This window comes from Eurosta solidaginis, chromosome 1 (assembly GCF_040869045.1).
Source record: "Eurosta solidaginis isolate ZX-2024a chromosome 1, ASM4086904v1, whole genome shotgun sequence".
Classification (NCBI taxonomy): Eukaryota; Metazoa; Arthropoda; class Insecta; order Diptera; family Tephritidae; genus Eurosta; species Eurosta solidaginis.
Genome location: NC_090319.1, coordinates 327,766,924 through 327,791,146, shown reverse-complemented (window position 1 = coordinate 327,791,146; position 24,223 = coordinate 327,766,924). Strand labels below are relative to the sequence as shown.

Here is a 24,223-nt window from a genome sequence, read left to right as displayed (position 1 = left end):
CCGTAGTTAAGCAGCAAGTCAGCCAGCCGTAGCCCATTCCTCCCTCTTGAACATTAATTATTTTTTAATCAAAGAAAAAAAAATATAATGAAAGAGATAAAAATTTCAGCGACACAGAAGATTCGAACCCAGCAAACTCTGAGAAAGCGTTGAAGCGTTGAAGCGTTCACCCACTCCGCTAATGCACCACTTCAAAGATCAATATCTAGCATCGTATTTAATTGTTATATGTACAATTTCTTTGAGACGTTATGGATGATATGTGGAATGAATATATTTGCACAAATATGTAGGAAGTGAATCACGCAACACATTTTTATGAAAGCCTAGTAATTTTCGCTGGGCTCGTCACTACGCCTGGTGGAATTTTTTTGTCTGGCATGGAACCTTGAATGTGTTCGACCAAAGTAAAAAAAAATAAGTAATAATTTTTTAAATATAATTCCTCAATACTTCAATAGCAAATAGAGATATTATCTTTAAATTTGGCACATTGATACCCTGTGTAGAAGTGAATCGATCTGAAAAAAGAGGCATGGCATGGTAGCGTTATTTTTAAATAGCTGAAGCTACATTAACGAAATGGGGTATGCATTTACCTGGGTCGATTTGAATGGACGAACCTATATCGCGCCATCGATTTTTCGACCAAAATTCTTCTAAATCTTCATAAAAGACATTTTTTTTTTTTTTTTTTCAAAAAACTGCATTTACCAATTTTGCATTTGCCAATTGACACGAAAAAATAAAAAATGATTTGGAGCCTTGAAAATGAAAAAATGCATAAAAAATCGAAAAAATCGTTGAAATTTTGCAGGCTCAAAAATTATTTTTTTGGGTATGCGTAGTGGAACTTTTTTTCCTGAGCCCAAATCCTATCGAAAAATCGATGGCGCGATATCGGTTAATAAATCGACCCAGTCTAGTATGCATATCTGTATAAAACTATGTTATTCGGTTGATGATGTTGATCACCATTTTTTTTATAAAAATACTAAAACACGTTTCTTTAGACATATATTATGTGATATCTCCGTAATTTAAAAGGCTACATACAATGCTAAAATTTAAGTGCAGCTATCTCGTAAGCACGGGTGATCCATACGATGGTAGACTGACGGACAGGCGGATGGGTGGATGGATGAAAAGAATGCTAACTAAATATTTGTTTTTGTCAATTGAATCTACCGTTTTTGTTTCAGCGCTGTCGTCAGTTAAAACGGCAAAAAGTACCCTGGTGCCCTATGACATCCGAGCTTTACCCGGATACTCTATTATTACTTGAATAAAAACAATCGAATTTACAAAATATTTAATTAATTTATTGTTTTTGAAATGATCTCCACAAATATAAATCACATTCACAAATCCATTAAATTAAGCATACATTTTATTATTTTATTACTTGCAAAATCCGTATTCACATTCGCAAGTTAGATTAGACATTTTTGAAACGAATGAGGGGAAAGGAAAAGAAACGAAAGGGGAGGAGATGAAATTAAACGAAAGGAAAGATATAAAAAAGAAACAGAGAAGAATGGGAAGATAGGAAAGTATAATGATCTTTATGGCATATCTCCACTTAGAGTTTTAACTGATAAAATTCATAAAATCTCATATTTTAGCCTGCCCAGTCTTTACTGTAGTTTTATTGACGTTTTAGTTTTTCATATTAAAAAAATTATAAAATGTGTTCAATGCACAGTTTCAACTTTTATGAAGTTTTTCAGCCACAAAAAAAATTTACGTTTTCCAATGAAATACATCATTTTCACATGTTTTACAAAGCAAACACATATCTGAATATTCTATTTTGATACATTTTTTATTTCACCCACGTTTTGCAATAAAAATCTAAACTTGAACCTTGGTTCAACTATATGGTTGGCTCATCTGTACAATAACAAAACATGTCTGTTCAAATTGTCAAAATCTATGTATTGGTGTTGGTGCGAATGGTATGGAATGGAAACATAAAACTTAACAGAAAATGTTGCCAATGTGTTGGTTTCAGTTTGAGTTTGCCATCTCCTTTTGACAATCCCATCGACCATGCAATGAAATAAAAAAAAATCAGCTGATGAGATGAGCCAACCATATAATTGAGACATGATTTGGATGATCCGTTCCATAGTTAAAGGGCCGGACTTTAGTTCTGTCCTTAAAAAATAAAAGCTCGTATTTAACTTTTATTTTCGGATTTACAAAATAAAAAAAACCTGATTTAATAATTTCTTTTGGACGAAAAAACTCAAAGCCTGGAAATAATTTTTGCTGATGGACTTTTATTCTAAACGGAATAACAGTTTGGGTCCCTGGTTTTTGGTGTCATACTTGGTGACAACTGCAATGAACCACTGAGCGAACTCTAACAAGCTGCAAATTAACAATGTTAACTAAATGGTTTATATAAGAAGCACATATTTCGAAAGTAGATAAACAAAAAATATAAGAAATTTGCAAAATGCGGTCAGCATGGACACAATCTGAGACTGGAAAGTGCGAATGTGTGGCAGTGGCTATTCTAGGCTTGCTGCACTAATCTTTATTTTGTTCGATTACGGTGTTTTGTTTGTTTTTTTTAAGACCACATTTAATAAAAATTATTTTTTATCCATTATTCAAGTTTATAATTTTCAAAAATCTATACAAACTTTAGGCGCATATTATTATTGTTTTGTTAAATTTTTTAAATCTAACTAGCTCGAGCTACTTATTTTCTAATGAAGTTCTATGCAAATCTTCTGCATTATTTTCTAAGATGTATGAATAATCTTAAAATTAACTTTGAAAACTCTATGGAATAAATCTCACAATTTGAATGGTAATTTTATATTTAGCGCTAATGCAGCCTTCTTTGTTGCTTCCTAGGTATGTTTTGACAAATACTGAAGCAACCTATTTATATCCGATACTACACAGTAGTAATTCGTCTGACATAATTATCTAGCGGCTGCATAGCATATGACTGCCAAAAGTAACTAATATACTGCAAGAATATAACTCTGTACTATTTTATAAAAAAAGTATTTATAAATTAATTAACCCTAACCACGCCACGTTAATAAACTCCAACCTCTTTTAGCTGGCTGTGGTGTTGCAAATGTAGTTTGTTGTGTTTGTTGTGTTTGTTGTTGATTAGCTGCATCAAAAACATAAATTTCTGGTACAACAACATCGGTGCCATCATTTGTTCGAGCTTGTTGTTGTTGCAATTGTCGCTGTGCCTCTTGTTGCAATTGTTCTCCACTAAAATTTGGATTACTTAAATATGTTCGTAAAATTGTATGCTTCTGTATGGATTTCTGAAATTCCGATGTTGACGGGCGATATGTTTCAAATTTGTTCTTGTATTTGTTAACACTATCGGTCTGTTGATGTGTTGTATACGCCTTATTGTTGTATAAAGAGGCCGTGTATGTTGCTGTTGATTGGGTCTTACGTTGGTCAAATGTGTTCGTCGCCTGTTGATGGAAATATACAGAGGAAGGAGAGGATGAAGTTGTAGCGATTTGCGTTGAATAAGTTAGCTGTTTGTTGTTGTTGTTGCTATTAATTGTGTTATAATCATACGTGTCAATAGAATTGGCGCTTATTACAGGTGCTACAGATGGTGCGCATAAACCTTGATAATTCGATGATGATCTGAGACCATATGTGGCACACGATGGTTTACCCACTTCATAGGGATTATAACCGACGACGTTTCCACTGAAATGAGAAAGGGGATACATTTTAGTGATTATGTTAAGATAATTGCATTTTATCTTAATCATGAACTTGACTTTCATATAAAATTGGTGTCGAGCCGGGAAATTAATCTCGCTATCACTATGTAGATCGCAATCACTTCACGCAACAGCCGATTCTATGCACCGAAGCGACTCCGGATTTTTCCCGACCAAAGGCTGTCATTTCAGTGTAATGCGTTGCGTTCCCCCACAAGTTGTCATCCACAGTGCACATCCTTGTAGGCGGACTGTTCCATACTCTCTTGCTCTTTTGCGAGAAGGTGTTGAAACTAACCTCGATCAGAGAAGAGGTTCTGCTGCGTGATAGAATTTATTTAGGACGGCCATTGGGCCACCTGAGAGAGATCTCAGCATTCGTGGACCACGTAAATCTTTTGAGGTACGTTGTGGTTCCTGCTCTAGAGTGCTCCGAAGTTTGCGCCTTTCGGCATTTACAGGGCCACAACACCATATGCGAGCTATCCTCACCCGTATCCTACCCAATAGTCACGGCGTCTTCTCCGTCGGACATCAGGATACTGCAGTTAAACGGCAACGGTCTAACTGGGAATAATAGGTAGATAGTTGACTTCATGAATCGGTACCACATCTACATACATATTTGCAAAACAAGCGAAGAAGCTTATGGCGAAATCTGCTTTGCAGACTTGCTTCGGCTATATCGTGAATAGAAAAGATGGCTTGAAAGAAGGCGGTCTCACATTTATCATACATCACTCTGTGCAATATAACCTATTTGATCCTGACATTGGCCGCAAGGATAACATCCTGAACTAATATCTGTCTAGTGGTGCGATTTTGAAAATCATAAACATCTGCATCTCCCCTTTTACTCGCTGCCTCATTGGATATCGCCCCGATATCAATGCTGGCGAAAATCGCATTATTTTATGCAACTTCAATGTCCATCACTGTGGCATTTCAAGCTATAAGATAACAGCACCGGTGAGATGATGTGTATCAAATATGACACGAAAGGCTGCACGGTCAACGGAAACACCCCACACGTGTGCTAGGAAATATTCGTGGTTCGCCAAACGTCACCATCGTTAGAACAGGACTTGTCAACTGCGTCACCTGGCAGCCGATGATAACATTGGCATCCGACCAGCAAAGTCGTCCGTCTATAAGGTATAAACTATATTTTTGCTTCCTTCCCAATCCCGGAATGCTAAACAAACATTCCGCGTCTCCCCTGTATGGGAAGTATTTCCACCTCAGTGTGTAGATGATGTTCTGGCGGCATAAGAACACATCCCGTGGCAGTTCTGAGCGCGATGTTTTAACAGGCATGCAGCTCCTTCCAGTGTGTTTCCTATAAGTTCGGCAGCTAAATAGGAGTCCCATAGCACACAAGCGATCGACTTTTGCAAGATTTCCGGAATTCTTCCAGTAGGAATAAAACGAGCACGTTCCCCTTGAGTAGCACCAGCCGGGATTGGGAAGGAAGCAAAAATATAGTTTATACCTTATAGACGGACGACTTTGGAGGTCGTTGCCGTTAAATACTTAAAAATCTGGGCATCCTAACATAAATGATTAAGGACACCCCGCCTCTCAGGGACGTGAGGAGACATTTCCGAAAGCACTACTAGAAAAGGTCACAGAAGAATTCAGCGATTTCGACCAAAAATCGTAAACAGTGTCCTATATCCGAGACTAGCAGTGAAGGTAAGCGGACTTCACCGGGGGCCGCGCGTAACTCTGGCACATCTTCGATTTTGCTACTGCAAGAGTCCCGACATAGTTGATGTGTTCTCTGCATGTAATGTGTACCCACATGACACCACCCATATTTGCAATAGCAATTTGCAACCAATGCCTCTAGCACCCATATCTCTCTTGGCCAAATGAAGCTGTAACTTTCCTAGGACTACGGTTAGAGTATATCAATGATAGTTTCTTAGTGATTGCACCCATCGGATGGGGTAAAACACTACTACAAGATGTAAAAGAAGTAGAGCACAAAAGTCATAGTCTCAAAACTTACCCTGGTCCATAATTACAAACGTACAACTTGTTGTATTTTGTTGCATCTTTATATTCAGCATATCCACAACCAATCAAACTCGTTTCGCCCCAGACCAGCTGAAACAAAAACAAAATGGTATTATTACAAATTAATTGCTTTTAATCGTTTTAAATTTGCTAGAAATATTGCAATATATTTGGATTTTCTTGACTTGTCACATTACCATCTCCCCAGCTGTGGTGAAATTATAGATATTTGGATACGGACGCCTGAATTTCTTTTAGAGTTTTAGAAAACTTCACTCCATCATGACTGTTAGAATGTTCTTACCTCAGTGCCTAAACGCGACACGAACCGACACATGTGTATACCGATGGCTCCAAAGTTGAAGGGAGTAGGGTCTGCGGTTTACTGCGCTGATCCAAAAAAAAAAAAAGATCCTACGAGCTGCTAGATCACTGTACCGTTTGTCAGACGGAATAGTAGACGTAACCAGAGCAAATAAAAACACTGGAAGCAAATATCTTAAACTGCAGCCGTGTCAACTTTTATATTGACAGCCAAGCAGCAATTAAGTCAATAACCTCTAATAGATCAGTATCTAAAATAGTGGTAGGGTGCAAGCAATCGCTGCAAAGAATCGGAATAGGGAGAAGCATACATCTAGATCCCTAGAAGCTTGCACCGTACATGTCCCAGTTAGATTGAGCGAGATTAAGAGAAGGCGAGAATTGCACATGATCGATAAAGCGGGAAAGGTGTGAACCCAAGCACGGCGCTGTCATGTGTCGGTGATCATGTGTAGGTCTTACAAACTTAGACTAACAACGTTACCCTTATCATTAAAACGATAGGACTGGAGACTCGTGGAAAGTATTCTGACTGGCATTGCCTTCTGGGGTCACGTGCTTTTAAATTCTGTCTTGTTAATGATAGCAGATGTAGAAAACGCAGGTTGAAGAAGGAAACGGTTGAGCACATTTTGTGCTTTTTGTTGTTGTAGCAGTGCTTCGCCCCATCCAATAGGTGTGACCGATCACAAATTGTCATCAATATCCTCTAACGGGAGCCCAAGGAAACTTGCTGTTTCAACAGGGGAGGTCCATAATTAGAGGGGTGTTGGAGGCTTTGGTTCCACATTACAATTGAGGAGATGGTTGGTGTTATGTGGGGACACATTGCAAGCAGGGCATAAATTTTGTATGTCGGGGTTGATTCTGGATAGGTAAGAGTTTAACCTGTTACAGTATCCAGATCGAAGTTGAGCTAGAGTGACTCGCGTTTCCCTAGAGAGTGTGCGTTCCTCTTCTACAATTTTAGGGTATTGTTCTTTGAGCACAGGATTCACCGGGCAATTCCTAACATAAAGGTCCGACGCCTGTTTGTGGAGTTCATTGAGGACCTGCTTGTGTTTTTTGGCTTCATACGGCTGTCTTCTCAGGTGCTTTATTTCCTCATAGTGCTCACGGAGATGACTACTTAAGCCCGTGGGGGGTGTTGGCTCATCAATCAAATGCCCGTTTGGATGCCCAGGTTTCTGGGTATACAACAGGAACTGTTTGGTTAGCATTTCATTTTTCTCCCTGATGGGGAGTATCTTCGCCTCATTATGTATATGGTGTTCTGGGAACATAAGAAGACAACCTGTGGCGGTTCTGAGTACAGTATTTTGGCAGGCCTGTAGCTTCTTCCAGTGAGTAGTCTTTAGGCTTGGCGACCATATCGGGGGCGCGTAGCAAGCAATCGGCTGGCCAATTGCTTTGTAAGTGGTAATGCGCGTTCTTTTATCTTTTCCCCAAATACTGCCAGCAAGAGATTTGAGGATTTTATTACGGCTCTGAATTTTCGGTACAGTTGCAGCTTCATGCTCACCAAAATGTAGATCGAAAGTCACACCCAAGACTTTGGGGGTGTGAGACAGTCGGTAGCGTAGTGCCATTGAAGTGGATGTTCAAAATGGTCCACATTTTGGACGTCCATATTGTAAATAAGGTCGCCGATGATTTAGTCGGTGATAATGTTAGGTTTCGCGAGGTGAAAAAACTGGAGAGATCAGGGAGGTAGCCGTTTATTTTGTTGCAAAGCTCATCGATTCGTGGGCCTGGTCTGTGGCCATTATAGTGCAGTTATCGGTGTAGGAAAGGAAAGTAACTCCTTCTGGTGGCGAATGTAGCTTTGATATGTAGAAGTTAAACAAAAGTGGGAATAGGACACCACCCTGTGTCACCCCTTATTTAATTCTTCCTGTTCGCCGGCCACCCAGATAATTTTCCGGCCACCTTTTACGACATGGGAGAAGGGTAGACCCTTCCAGGTCTTGCAGTAACGTGCCATGGTTGACCGTATCAAAAGCTTTTGATAGGTCTAGCGCAACGAGTACTGTTCTATGGTGGGGGTTTTGATTTAAACCGCAATTTATCCGGGGGATAATGGCATTTAGCGCGGTGGTGGTGCTATGCAAATTTGCTTTGAAATAGGGGAGCAAAATGACTTCGAGCGTATTGGCTACTGGCGATAGGAGAGATATGAGGCGATATGAATATCCTATGTTAGCTGGTTTCCCAGGCTTTAGTAGCCGGACCACCTTGACCATTTTCCATTTTTCGGGAATGACAAAGGTGGACAGAGACAAGTTGAAGACATGTACTAAATATTTCAAACCCTATTTTCCTAGGCTTTTAAGCACCGGCATGGCTATGGCGTCTCGGCCCACTGCTTTAGATGGTTTAGCTTGACCGATGGCATCCTCAACATCTTTGGTGGTGATGGTAATTGGGGACGCGCTGAACTTATGTTTATGTGCGTATCTGTTGGCCCTCCGTCTAACTTTGTCAACAGTAGAATGCATTACATATTGTCGGCGAAAAGCGCTCGCGCATTTTTTCGCATCCGACAGCACTTTATCGCCAAAGGCGATGGAAATTTTGTCGTTGTGCTTGGACGAATTCGATAGGGACTTTACGGTGTACCAAGGCCTACCCACACCGGCAGAAAGGTTACAACGACTTAGATGCTCCTCCCATTTCGCCCGCTTGTGTTCATCTACAAGCAATATGATGCGTTGGTTTATATCCCTTATTTGGGGGTCGCCGGGATCGAGCTGTCGTTATAAGGTCACGTTCTCGCTAAATTTGTGGCCGGAAAATGAGGCCGAATTTCGGGAGTTCTTCCGGCGGGAATAAAGCCAGCCGAGGCGGATTCTATGACCTTGCGGAAAGCACGTCTCCTTGGTGAGCATCAATCGGGTTAGGGAGGACAGCAAAGCTACTGTCTGTAAAGGATTTATATTCATCCCACTTCCCTTTTTAAAGTTAATGAAAGTGCGTTTTTCGGTGACGATGAGGTCGGCGGTACACTCGAGCGAAATAAGTATAGGCAGGTGGCCGGATTCCAATTGGTGTATGATAAACGCGAGACCACCTCCATTTCCGCTCTCGCGATCTTTTCTGTGGACATTATACCCAGAACAGGTCTGCAGAGCACATCTTGCTGTGAGTTTAGTCTCTTGAAGCGCAGCAACGCGGATGTTGTACCGCTTCATGAAATCAATTATCTCCGTTGTCTTGCCAGTTAATCCTTTACAGGTTAACTGCAGAATTCTGAAGTGCAGCGGGGGAGACGTCGTCACTCAAGGACTAAGTGACGGGTTACTGCGCCTGGGTTGTGAAAGGCTAGGACGCAATTGCTGTTGTGGTCCTGGGATTGGACGTCCCTGGGTAAGCATTGGGGTACCCGCTGTATTTGGGTTTGCGGCCTGGCAACATGGCGCAATGAAGCCCGTCGGGGGGATTCCGTCGCGGAGACCAGAACATCTAGGAAAGTGGCACCGCCCAAGGCAGAGCTGCATGATGCTCGGCATTGCTACCCACTCTACTACGGAGATTGTAGTTATGAGTGGGAGCGGCCGTATGAGCTGGTGGTGCCAGCAGCGCGAGCAGCAGCGGGTACTTGTTGTGGTTTGCTGAGCAGCAGACTACGCGACGCCCTTGGGCGTGGACAGCAAGGAGCCACAAAAGATTTGTAAAAGTTACGAGGACGTCTGGTTTTGGGATCTAGCCCAGAAAAACCTGTCCGATGCACCATCCCTTGCACGTGACACACTGACAAGAGTATGACCGTCCTAAAAATATTATTTTCCGCAAACGCAGCAAAACCATTTCTCCGGACCGAGGTCAGGTGACGGGCCCGGATTGGGTTCGTTAAGGCGCAGTCCCGCCGTGAGGAGCTGCTGGGAGGATAACAATTTGTGAGAGCGACACAACAAATTAAATGGGGTTACACTGAAATGACAGTACTTGGTCAGGAAAAATCCCGAGTCACTCCGGAACGTAGAACCGACTGCCTTGGAAGGCACCACACATTTTGTGCTCGTGCCCTGCGCTTGCCAGGCTAAGACTACAGATGTTAGAAGTGGCACAGCTGTCAGATCTAGAAGCAGCAAGTGACATAGGTCATATGAAGCTTATGTATTTCCCAAGAGAACGGAGCTATTTTATAACATAGGTCCTGATTTTTGGGAGGAGTTTTTTAGTTTGGTTGTTAAACAAACTTCTGGTAACACTATGGACTTATTCAGTCTGTGTGAGGTCCTCACAAAACGACCAGTTAAATCTAACCTAATCTATTCTAGCTTAATTTTTGAATCCAATTCAGGGCGTTTTTTAAAAGTTTAACAGAAATAAAGCAATTTTAAAGCGAAAGCTGAGATGGGATGATAATTCACTTAGCAGTCCACCAGCCGATTTGCAATAAAATCTAGTCAATTCAACATTGCTATTTTTATTATTTTCAAGCACTTATGCTTACCTGAGAATAATGACCAGTTTTAGGTGACCAAGCATCGCCAAATGAGTACTTTTGCACTTCATTGAACCAGCTTTGGATGCGTGACGGAAAATCGCCGTCGGTTGGATCTAATGGCGCTGTGCTCCAAATTATTGCCAGATTTTGACCCATCGTGAAGCGATCTATTTATTATTTTTGTAATTAAAGCAAGTTGATGATCCAACGTTGGCGCACAACAACAGCAAGCAGCGAACAGCAACAACAACAGCAAACGAATACAGCAAAAATATAGGAAGAAATAAATAGAAATAAAAAAGAATAATTTTATTATTTCATCTACTGGGGTGAAGTAAGGAAATTTAGTGCAAAGAAGTAATAACAAAACAAGTATTCAGAGAAGATGCTATTACAATTAATTTTTGTGTTATACCTTTTGTTATTGAATATAATTTATACAAAAATAAAAATGATTTGATAAAAAAAATGTTCATGTCTGTAAAAGTGTCTTTCGTGAATGTCCAAGTAATAACATTTGTGCGTATATGAACGTTGACGAGTTTTTGTTGTTGCATAGGCTTGATTTCATTTCTGTGATGGTTTTTTTCCAATTTTTTCATGCTGGGAACAGAGGATTTGAGGTATTATTGCGTGTTGTTTTAATGAATAATTTTAAGTGTTTAATATTAAATTTGTCCATGTATATGTATGCAGATGATAATTAATGTTTTTCATCATATGCAGTTTACATTACCATAGTTATTTTTATATTTTTTGTTAATATAATTTTTTTGCGTCATAAATATTTTGAATTAAATAAAAAGTGTTACAATACCTATCTCTGTGCGATGAAAAAGAAAATAACTTGCAATCCGGAAGCTTTCTATGATTTCGTGAACTCTAAACGTAAGGTTAAAAGATTTCCTTTTGGTATGAAATACCGTGATGATTTCTCTAGCGACGATCAAGATATTGCTAACTTATTTGCACAATTTTTCAAATCTAACTATTCCGCTGAATTTACTTCTTTGTCTAGTGAATACCCGTATGAACTTAACTCACTTAACGCAATTAATATTCCATCAATATCTCCAGAAGAGGTTCTTACATATTGTGACGAGTATGTGTGACACTAAGTGATACTCATATCCCTAATCTGATGCTAAGTAAATGAAGTCACAACAACAATAAAGAAGACAGTCACTTGTATCTACATAAACGAATCAAACATTATGTCTACACATATGTACCTATACGCAGCTGAGAAGCAACGCACAACCACATGCATATATCTGAGATACTCCCGAAAGTATGCAATGAGAGAAGCTATAAAATCGTGCATCTGTAGTTACAGCTGAGAAATTTGATAGCTGATGGCCAACTAATTTCTGGAAACGGAAGCGCCTAGAAGATGCGAACGAGGAAATCAGAGAGTATAAAAGGCGACACCAGTAGAGGCGCAACAAGCAGTTTCGATTAAGCACGCTACCTGTCGGGCAATAGTAGAGTTATTTATTGTGAAGTACATTAATAAAGGCCATTTTGCATTATTTAATATTGGAGTTATTTATTCAACAGTTTAGTGAACTTAGCAGAAGGTTGCAAATAAGAGGATTTGCAGTAAATTCGTTACAATATTTAACTACCTTGAAGGAATCTTATAAATACGGTCCTGACCTAATTCCCACAAAAAATGCGCAGAACACATTTATTACCCCTTCACAAGAACGGCAGTAGGTCATGTGTAGAAAATTATTGAGGAATTGAAAAATTGTCTGCTATCCCAAAGGTATTTGAAGCCATTGTTACCAATCAGATAACATTTTCCATTTCTGCATTGATTGCAGACTCTCAACATGGATTCTGTAAAGGCAAATCTACCATTACCAACCTACTTGAATTCACAACTCATGTTTCTAATGGATTTAGAGAAAATCTTCACACCTATGTTATTTACACTGATTTCAGTAAAGCATTTGACAAAGTTTCCCATTCATTGCTTATCCACAAGCTGGATCGACTTGGCTTCCAACCTGGTCTCAGTCAGTGGATATCTTCGTATCTTTAACAAGTAAGGAAGGTTAAGTTCGGGTGTAACCGAACATTACATACTCAGCTGAGAGCTTTGGAGACAAAATAAGGGAAAATAACCATTTAGCAAAATGTACCTAGGGTAACCCTGGAATGTGTTTGTATGAAATTGGTTTCAAATGGAAGGTATTAAAGAGTATTTTAAAAGGGAGTGCGCCATAGTTGTATAGGTGGACGCAATTTCAGGATATCACCATAAAGGTGGACCAGGGGTGACTCTAGAATGTGTGTTGTACGATATGGCTATCAAATGGAAGGTGTTAATGATTACTTAAAACGTAGTGGGCCTTAGTTCTATAGGTGGACACCTTTGCGAGATATCGCAATAAGGGTGGACCAGGGGTGACTAGAATGTGTTTGGACGATATGGGTATAAAATGAAAGGTGTTAATGACTATTTTAAAAGGGAGCGGGCCTTAGTTCTATAGGTGGACACCTTTTCGAGATATCGCCATAAAGGTGGAAAAGGGTGACTCTAGAATGCGTTTGTACGATATGGGTATCAACTGAAAGGTGCTAATGATTATTTAAAAGGCAGTGGGCCTTAGTTCTATAGGTGGACGACTTTTCGAGATAACGCCATAAAGGTGGACCAGGGGTGACTTTATATGTGTTTGTACGATATGGGTACCAAACTAAAGGTAGTAATGAGGGTTTTCAAAGGGAGTGGCCCTTAGTTGTATATGTGAAGGCGTTTTCGAGATATCGACCCATTCTACAAAGTTTTTTCTAAAGTTATATTTTGCGTCAATAAACCAATCCAATTACCATGTCTCTCTTTTTTCATATTTGGTACAGAATTATGGCATTTTTTTCATTTTTAGTAATTTTCGATATCGCAAAAGTGGGCGTGGTCGTAGTCGGATTTCGGCCATATTTTATACCAAGATAAAGTAGGTTCAGATAAGTACGTGAACTAAGTTTAGTTAAGATATATCGATTTTTGCTCAAGTTATCGTGTTAACGGACGAGCGGAAGGACAGACGGTCGACTGTGTATAAAAACTAGGCGTGGCTTCAACCGATTTCGCCCATTTTCACAGAAAACAGTTATCGTCATAGAATCTATGCACACACCGAATTTCACAAGGATTGGTAAATCTTAGTTCGACTTATGGCCTTAAAAGTATTCTAAGCGAATTAAATGAAAAAGGGCGGAGCCACGCCCATTTTGAAATTTTGTTTTATTTTTGTATTTGGTTGCACCATATCATTACTGGAGTTGAATGTTGGCATAATTTACTTATATACTGTAAAGATTTTACATTTTTTGTTCGTCATCCGATTTTGCTAATTTTTATTTAGCGCACATATAGTAATAGGAGCAACGTGCCTGCCAAATTTCATCATGATATCTTCAACGACTGCCAAATTACAGCTTGCAAAACTTTTAAATTACTTTATGTTAAAAGTTGGCGGTGCCACGCCCATTGTCCAAAATTTTTCTAATTTTCTATTTTGCATCATGATGTCAACGCACCTACCAAGTTTCATCGCTTTACCCGTCTTTAGTAATGAATTATCGCACTTTTTCGGATTTTCGAAATTTTCGATATCGAAAAAGTGGGCGTGGTTGTAGTCCGATTTCGGTCATTTCAAATAGCGATCTGAGAGGAGCGCCCAGGAACCTACGTACCAAATTTCATCAAGATACCTCAAAATTTACTCAAATTATCGTGTTTACAGACGGACGGACAGAGGGACGAACGGACATGGCTAAATGAATTTCTTTTTTCTTTTCATTTTGATATATAGAAGTCTATATCTATCTCGATTAGTTTATGCCGTTACGGATTACCGTTATGCGAACAAAGTTAATATACTCTGTGAGCTCTGCTGAGCTGAGTATAAAAATACTCTTGGAGATGTCATTAATGTTCCCTCTGGCGTCCCACAGGGCAGTCATCTCGGTCCAATTCTGTTCTTGCTATTTATTAATGATATTTGTACCATAATAAAATATTCCAAAATTTTAATGTATGCTGATGACGTAAAACTTTTTAGGTCATATGCGTCTATTGAAGAACGTCCCTTGCTTTAAGCGGATTTAAACTGCTTACTTGCTTGATGCAACGCGAATTCAATGCCATCAATAAATGTAAGTTCATGTGCCTCTCTCGGAGATCTTTGCCAGCAGCCTCTTACGTACTTGATAATTTTTGTCTTGTAAATTATTTTGTTGACTTGGGAGTCACGATGGATGCTAAACTTAGTTTCAACCTTCATATTATGACTACTGCCAATAAGGCTAGAGGTGTTATATCATTCGTGAAGAGATGGTCTAAAGAATTTAGTGACCCTTATGTAACCAAAGCTCTTTTTACCACATTAGTTAGATCGATACTAGAATACGGATCAGTAGTCTGGAATACGCGATATCAAGTTCATGCAGATAGGCTTGAGTCAATACCGATTTTTACTTTTTTCTTTAAAGAATTTTCATTGGGACTCTGCATATAATCTTCCACCCTATACTAGTCGGTTAAAGCTTATCAATCTTCCAACGCTTGCTAGTCGTAGAGAAATGCTAGGCGTATTATTTATGGCTAAACTACTGAATGGACTAATTTCTGGCCCTTTTCTTTTGAACGAAGTAAACTTCAGTATCCCATCACGAGCGTCAAGACATTACAAACCTCTTCTTTTGAGGCAGTGCAGAACTAATTTCGAATTAAATGAACCTTTCCGGTGTTTGTGTCATGATTTTAACTCTCACTCGAATTCATTTGATAAAACGGATTCGCTTTTTACTATAAGGAAAACTGTCCTATCCTATCTTAACTCGTAACAAAATAAAAATAAAAAAATTAAAAAAATAAAAATCTCTATATGCTAAATCGTTAACTTATTTAACAATTTACTATATGTATAATTTTCAACTGTTATGTATATAATACTCAGCTGATGATTTTTATTCTGTAGCTGTGCAGTTTTAGATATCGATGCTTAACAAACCTCCGCCTATCAACCACTCGGCTAAAACAAAAAGAAATCCGTGCGTCATGCGAATGCGCCCCTCGTGTCGGTTGGGCGGGCTTTGGAGGGTATTAATCCGTTGGGTTTATTATTATTAAAGCAACCGTTACTAAATACAACGTTACTTAAAATCATGCACCCTTTTTTCACTGATGAGTTAGACGTCCTTTTTTTGGCCTATTTAGAAAATTGTTTAAAATTGTAATGGGACCCTGGTTGCACCTGCTATCCTTCTATAATAAATACATGTAACCAACTACTACCATTGTTTTTAGATATACATACGATTCGAGAAACTAGAATGGACTCAAATCACTGTATCGTCGCAGCCAAAATACGTTAGACGTCGAAAGGCTGCAATCGCAACAGACTGACAATTATATCGCAACTCGATTCTCACACGAGCACTCTGAGAGCACAAGGCAGCCCGACGGAATGCAGGAACAATGGGAGTATATCTCTAAAGAGCTTCGTACTGCCGCCGAGGAAAAAATTTGTACTATGAACAATACCGCGTTGCAACCGAAAGAAATGTAAAATAACCAACTAAATAAAATAATTAAACACCCCTATCATGCATTTCGATTACGTTCCCGCTCTACGCTCCGCCGGAGTCGAAAGTAGGTATCATGCGTTGCAATTGGATTGAAAGAAGAAGAGGAAGAGCTATAACTCTTTCGAAATCAGCTGTTTGCCTTGAAATATATGAAACTGGAACATAACAAAGCAAAAATACACAAATTAGTGTTGTTCAAAGAAAATAAATAAAAGTAAAATTTTTATATTGTTATTATTTTTATTAAACGTAAGTATGGAATCCTTATCCGCGGCGATATTACTGGTTGAGGAGGGGAGCAGCGCATCTCAGAATGCTGTGGTGAGAATTGAAAGGAGAACATTGCGAGTTATGTGCGATCCCTTCCAGATGATCGACGGGCTGTAAGTAATTGCACGTAAAAGTAGACAATTTTCTTACAATTTGGAGCCTGCACATCTTCCTGCGGACGGAAACGGAACGCATGATACCAAAGTTGCCAAACGGAGAAAATAACCAACTAAATAAAATAATTAAACACCCCTATCATGCATTTCGATTACGTTCCCGCTCTACGCTCCGCCGGAGTCGAAAGTAGGTATCATGCGTTGCAATTGGATTGAAAGAAGAAGAGGAAGAGCTATAACTCTTTCGAAATCAGCTGTTTGCCTTGAAATATATGAAACTGGAACATAACAAAGCAAAAATACACAAATTAGTGTTGTTCAAAGAAAATAAATAAAAGTAAAATTTTTATATTGTTATTATTTTTATTAAACGTAAGTATGGAATCCTTATCCGCGGCGATATTACTGGTTGAGGAGGGGAGCAGCGCATCTCAGAATGCTGTGGTGAGAATTGAAAGGAGAAGATTGCGAGTTATGTGCGATCCCTTCCAGATGATCGACGGGCTGTAAGTAATTGCACGTAAAAGTAGACAATTTTCTTACAATTTGGAGCCTGCACATCTTCCTGCGGACGGAAACGGAACGCATGATACCAAAGTTGCCAAACGGAGAAAATTTCAATCCAAGTCGGAATGCATGATAGGGGTGAAAATATGGTCGAACGAGTGCATGCCCGACGATTGGATTTTAAGTGTTCTTTGCGCAGTCCACAAGAAATGGGATACCACAAACTGCGCCAACTATTGCGGAATAAGCCTTCTTAATATCGCATATCTTGTCAAGCATTTTGTGTGAAATATTGAAGCCCAATATGAATCGACTAATTGACCCTTATCAGTTCAGCTTCAGACCTGGTAAATCTACCACCGACCAGATTTTGATTATGTGCCAAGACGATTTAAAGCCGCCTTCAACAGCATGAGGAGGAGCTGCCTGTACGCAGCTATGTCTGAATTTGGTTTCCTTGCAAAACTTATTCGGCTGTGTAAAATTACTTTGAGCAACACCATCAGCTCAGTCAGAATTGGAAAGGTTCTCCCCGAGCCGTTCGAAATTAAACGAGGTTTCAGACCCCCTATCGCGCGATTTCTAAAAATATGGGGCGTAGCATAACCCGATTAAGGTTCAGTTGGTTTTACTTATGGCTATCGATAGAAATTTTACGCGTCCAACGCTTTTATTTAATTGTCTGATCAACGCCCTAGATTTATGAGGAGTGTGATAACTATTACCTAGGACCTACCTAACTTTTCTAGCTTTCAGTATTATTCACCCCTATTCTGCATTTCGATTACGTTCCCGTTCTACGCTCCGCTTCAATCGAAGTTTGGTATTCTGCATTACGACGGAATTGTAAAGAGAAGAGGAAGAGCAAATGATTTTTCGAAATCAGCTGTTGGTACGGAATGTGTGAACATTGGAACAAAATAAATTAAAGAAAATTTGTAAAAAATACTGAAAAACGTTTATATTTTATTATCCACGCCATTTTGTACAAAAAAAAAGCAATAGAATATATTGCCGCCGTGTTATATTTTTTTGAGTCAAGTGCTTTCATAATTGTAAGTGTGTTTTTGTCGTTCTTTTGGCCAATTCCCTGCCGTGGCCACCAAGTTTTGTTAAAACGGATTCCTGTACGAATATAGTTGACATTTTCTGAATTATAAGGATGCTAATTTCATTGCACTGCCCTAAAATACTTTATGAAGATTTATTTATTCTTTCCGCAAGGATTGTTTACGTTTTCGCTTCACCTTCCTCTACTCCGGCAGCTTGCTTTGGCATATATCTGGACCCAACGAACAGACACAAATTATAGCTGTCTATTATAATGGAATCAATAGCCGCGGCATTATTTATGGAGTTGGAAAGCAACACATACGAAAATTGCCAGGCGAGAATGGAAAGGCAAATATTGCGGGATTTGTGTAATCCATTTGAGATGAGTGACGAATTGTAAGAAATTGAACTTAAAAGTGGTATATTTTAATGACTTATTTTCTTATTTAGGTTCAAAAATAACTTTCGACTTAACAAGTATGCTTTCAAGTATGTGTTAGATACTTTTGCGGCGCAAATACGTCCAAGGACTTCGACATCGACATGTTGTTTTTGACCTGGAAACATATAAAAAACAATCATCATCAAGCCTTCTACGTTTCTTAACAAGTTTTACTTACATTTTTGTTAAAATTCTGTTATAAATTAATAAAAAAATAAAAAGAAAACATTTTTCCGCCAACTAATTTGCAACTTAGAAAAACGGAACTACGATCGAAATGCAGAATACAAAAAATCGAACGATTCGAAGTTGGATCGAAAGAGATTGGAACACAGAATACCAAAATTGCCAAATCGAAAAAATTCCAATCCAAGTCGAAATGCAGAATAGGGCTGATTATTACTTCATGTAAGTATTGTTTTCAGTAAAACCGTTTAACTTAAATATTTTTTTTTTTTTTTAATTATTTTATTTTCAAGTTTTTAGTCTTTATTTAATTGCTATTATTTCTCTTTCTATTTAGTTCATTTAGCGACTCATTATTACACGGACTCTTTCCTGACAATTTGTTACAATCTAAGTGCTCAATACATAATCCTCCCAAAGACTTTACTCGACTGTGCGCCACGTATGATTGTTCCTCCTCGAACTCCAAAATATTTTACTGTCACTTCCACCGGACTGTATGTAATATTTGTTCCAAATATGAGCCCAATCGCAAGGTCGCTTTCTATTCATGTATGTATTATGTGTTCCAAATATGGACCAAATCGGACCACAAATACGATTTTTTTGAATATATCGATCCTTGCGCCACCTAGCGGCGATTTTTTCACAGGCCGTTTTCCATTCATGTATGTATTATGTATTCCAAATATTAGCCATATCGGACCACAAATAAGATTTTTTGAATATCTCGATCCTTGTGGCATCTAGCGGCGATTTTTCTTCATAGGTCTCTTTCTATTCTTGTATGTATTATGTGTTCCAAATATGAGCCAAATCGGACCACAAATACTATTTTTTGAAATATTTCGATCCATGCGCCACCTATCGGAGGTTTTTATTATTATTGCATTGACATCGGGTTCTGAACTATATTCCAAGTTTCAAGCTTGTAGCTTATCGGGAAGTTACTTAAATTTGAATAACAAAGTTCGTTCACAACGGCCGTGCGGCCGGCCGGCCGGCCTGACAAGTCAAGCTAAATAAACCCGTTTAAGAAATAGTAGGCCCGTAACTTTTCGAGAAAAATTATTACTTTATCGACGAAAATTCCATAAAGTGTCTATTTAAGATAACAAATCGATAACTTTTCCATAACTCGTCGATAAAACGACGATAGAAAGCCGATAACAAATAGATAATTAACAGATATCTCGTCGATAAATTATATTATCCAAAACAAACCGGTAACACTTCATCTTTCCTTTCCTTTCCCCTATATTATTTTATTCTTGGCTCTCCTTTTTTTCGTTTCCTATTCTTTGTGCGGCGGCCTCCGTGGTGTGATGGTAGCGTGCTCCGCCTATCACACCGTATGCCCTGGGTTCAACTCCCGGGCAAAGCAACATCAAAATTTTAGAAATAAGATTTTTCAATTAGAAGAAAATTTTTCTAAGCGGGGTCGCCCCTCGGCAGTGTTTGGCAAGCGCTCCGATTGTATTTCTGCCATGAAAAGCTCTCAGTGAAAACTCATCTGCCTTGCAGATGCCGTTCGGAGTCGGCATAAAACATGTAGGTCCCGTCCGGCCAATTTGTAGGGAAAAATCAAGAGGAGCACGACGCAAATTGGAAGAGAAGCTCGGCCTTAGATCTCTTCGGAGGTTATCGCGCCTTACATTTATTTATTTATTTATTCTTTGTGCATCGAAAAATTCGTGCCGTCTCTGCTCAAGCATACAAGCACTAGGATTTTTTGCCTCGTAGCATTTTTGGTATCTGAATTGTCGGTGTCGGGCACCGGAGATTGTCGCAAAACTAAGCTTGTATGAATTTTTTATGTTTTTTGAATAAGGTGCAACACATTGACGAATTTACTACACTCAGTAAATTCAATAGACGATGTATCATAAGCGAAAAAAAATTCCTAAAACTTAGAACTTGATGAAAAGTAGTAGAGTGGTTTTAACAGAAGAATTAATAATCTTAAAAAACAAAAAAAAATATCTCGAAGAGGCCTGACTTCAAATTATTCAACTAAAAGGTATTTTTAGCGCTTCTAGTTTCGAATATCTCAAAATTTGAAGTGCCGGGACTTTTTTTACTCAGATTCAGATTTTGCGTCGTAACATTCGAGAAACTATAGTCCTGGTCCTAGTTACTGAATCCTATATAACATATGACCTAACAGAACGTGATTTTTTTTTCGCTAATGAGATGTTATGGTTCACAGACCAAATCTCTTTATTTTGCTTGCCAAATGGTTGTTCTCTCTGAGAAACCGAAACCAGCATTTAACTGTTATTTAAAGACTGGTCAATAAATAACTGTTTGAATTGAAAACATCGGTTATGGTAACTGTTATTTGCGATCTCTGGTTTATACATATCAAATAATGTACATATGTGAGTATAATGTTAATATTATGACAACAAAATTATTTTTGTAAAACTATCGGAAACTTAAATGCCAGATGGTGCGCTTGTTATTTTTGAATAAATTTTCCATATATCACTATTAGTTACACAAAAAAAAAAAAAATAAAAATTATAAATATTTACAAACAGATTGCGGTTAATGCGAGTATATTATGATATTAGTGATACTGAGTAAACCGCACGCTTAATAACTTACTTATCGATCGATAGGGATCATGACGAAATTCACAGTTATCAGCCCATTGTTGCGCACGCGCCGCTAATTCATCATCCCAAACGATTTCACGCATATTCTCAGCACCCGGTTGACCTGGATAACGACCCTGCGCCACCAATTGTCGCAGTTTGTTGTGCTCGTATAAAATGATATCGCGTTCGCCGGGTGAGAGACCAGAAACTGCAAACAAACAAAAAAAGCAAAGAAAAAACATAATAAACTTATAAAAATTTTAATATTTATTTATTTGACTGAAAATGCTGAAAACATTAATCAACAAACAATTCGATATCATTTAATGTCATTAATTTGCATAAAATATGTGTATGCGGATGTGTATGTCGTTGATAGCTTCACATGTATGTATGTATATATGTATGCAGTGGCGTATCCAGGGAGGATTGCGGGATAGATCCTCTCCCCCCTTCGTCGCTCAACTTGTTATTTTACTTCGTAATTTATATTAAAATTACCAAATTTCCTTCTAATTTAGCAAAAAAAATACAAGAGAAAATCAAAATCTCCATATAAGTACGTACGTGGGAAGGTAATATTAATGTTTAATTTTGTCATGGAGTATACAGTACTTATGAAATTCCATATCGTCGGTCCCAACGAAGACTATCTCAGTTCGTTATTTGCGTCGAAGACTAGCTCAATTCGCTTATTTGCATCGAAGATTATTTCAGTTCGTTTTGATTAACAAAAAACTGACACCTTTCGGTTGTTTGCTAATTTTGTATTTTTTTTGTTTAATTTTACTTATTTTTGTATTATTTTACTTTTTTTATTTTTGGTTAGTTTATCTTATTTTATTTATTTTCATTTATAAAATAAATTTAAAAAAATAATTAAATAAAAACCTAAGTAATTAACACAAAAATAAACAAAACAAAATAATACAAAAATAAGTAAAATTAAACTAAATAATACAAAATTAGCAAACAAGCGAGAGGTGTTAGTTTTTAAAAAACAAAACGAACTGAGATAGTCTTTGACGTAATTTGAACTGAAATAGTCTCCCATGGAACCAAGGATATAATCACTTCAACAATTTTCAAATATTTTAAATCAAAAGTGCACTGCTGGGCTGAATGTTATGACAATGTTGGCGATTCATCGCGATGTACCAATAACACCGAAAGAAACTATTGAGAGATTGAGTGTTAACGAGCGAAGACTAAATTTCGTTTTATAACAAACGGAATTAAAGTTTTAAATAAAGCTTTTCAATTTAATTGAAATAATGCAAGTATTTCCCTTGAAGTAAACGACTTTGCATAAGTATATGCATGTATGTATGTACATATATGATGGCAAGTATTGCTTATTTATAAAGAAGTACACACAGATGGTAACCCTAGTTACTGTGTGTCTGAATTTCTATTTAACTTAAAATAAGTTATTGCTCATCCCCCCCCCCCCCCCCCCTCCCCACTTGGCAAAATCCTGGATACGCCACTGTATATATGTATGTATGTATTTATGTACGATTATGTGATTAACAACTGCGGTCAACAGCTATTAAATTATTTTAATTATTTAATTTCATCTGTATAATCGAATGACAGCGATTTTTCTTTTGCTTTATTTAATTCACCTGCTGATCGAAAACGGATTTATTAAAATTGGTTTATGTAAATATAAAATAAAAAGGAAACCAAAAAGCAGCAAAAAGACAATAATTTGTTTGTGCGTTATGCATTCAAATTTTTTTCAATTTCCGATTGGTCTCATTTAATTTCAAACCTTTTCTTAAATTCATTTTTAAATAATCACGTGTGCACAATTTATGAGACTTGATATTCGATAGCAAAACATTTGAATTCACTTTCACGTAAATCACATATATGTATGTAGCTAGCAACACAAACATACATATGTACATATACAGTGATCGTCACCTTATTAGCACAATTTAATGTTTTGACAATATTCACTACAGCTTTTATGTTTGATGTTTTGCAAATTTTCAGATAGAGTGTAATACCAACTTCACACAGCGAGTTAATGAAAAAATTAGCGAAGTTTTCTACATTAAAAAGAGAGGACTGTAGACTCATATAGGGTATTCTGACTGGACACTGCTTTCTGGCGTCACATGCTTTTAAATTAGGCTTGGCCAGTGATAGCAGATGTGGTGATGTGATAGAAGTGCGGGTTGGAAGAGGAAACGATCGAGCACGCTTCGTGCTTGAGCCCTGCGCTTTACAGGCTAAGACTCCAGCTACGTATAAGGAGTAATACAGCTGTCAGATCTAGAAACAGCAAGTAGCATAGGTCCCCTAGAAAGCTACTAGTAATATTTTATAACATAGGTCCTGGGTTTTGATAGGGTTTTTTAGTGTGGTCACTAAATAAACACTACGGAATCATTCAGTCTATGTGAAGTCCTTGTGGACCAGCCAGTTCAACCTACCATAACCTTCTTCATTAAAGACCGTATTGACACTAATCTGCCTTACAAAATACAAGCTACTAAGTATCTCATTATTGCTTTATTGAATGCCTAATGGGGTCAAATATCTAGTACGTTTTGCTTAATGGGTTGGATTTTATTTATTTTTATATTTTAATGTAACAAATAACAGTCAAAAATAATTTTTTTTTTTTTTCAATAATTTAAGAAAAATAGAAAAACACAAAAAAAAATTAGAAATTTTATTTTCACTGCATTTGCAGCAAAGGCTAATATGGCTTTTTCAACAATTGGCACATATTTGATTAGGTGCAACATCTATGAGTACTTGCGCATGCTTTTACTTTGATTGCCGTAAGCCCCGTTTTTTAGTACAAGTTTAGTAGTCAACATTAACTGGAGTTTTAAACTAGCACTGAAAAAACTCGAACATTGATAGTTAAGAAGGAGAAAAGCGTAATATTTTTTGGG

General features: G+C 37.9%; 1 protein-coding gene across 2 annotated transcripts in view; it reads right to left on the bottom strand.

The window, feature by feature from the left end:
- Positions 1-1,300: 1,300 nt before the first annotated feature.
- The window catches only part of LOC137237842 (venom allergen 5), a 71,509-nt gene continuing 48,586 nt past the window's right edge, over positions 1,301-24,223 (bottom strand). The window contains exons 2-6 of one of the 2 annotated variants that reach the window (XM_067762087.1): positions 21,313-21,513; positions 10,531-10,691; positions 5,743-5,840; positions 3,574-3,711; positions 3,124-3,464 (exon numbers count right to left, since the gene is read on the bottom strand). In XM_067762087.1, the coding sequence (XP_067618188.1) occupies positions 3,266-3,464; positions 3,574-3,711; positions 5,743-5,840; positions 10,531-10,691; positions 21,313-21,513 (797 nt within the window). In that variant the 3' untranslated portion in view covers positions 3,124-3,265. Of the gene's footprint in view, positions 3,712-5,742; positions 5,841-10,530; positions 10,692-21,312; positions 21,514-24,223 lie in introns of both variants that reach the window. The other variant, XM_067762086.1, reaches the window with a different exon arrangement.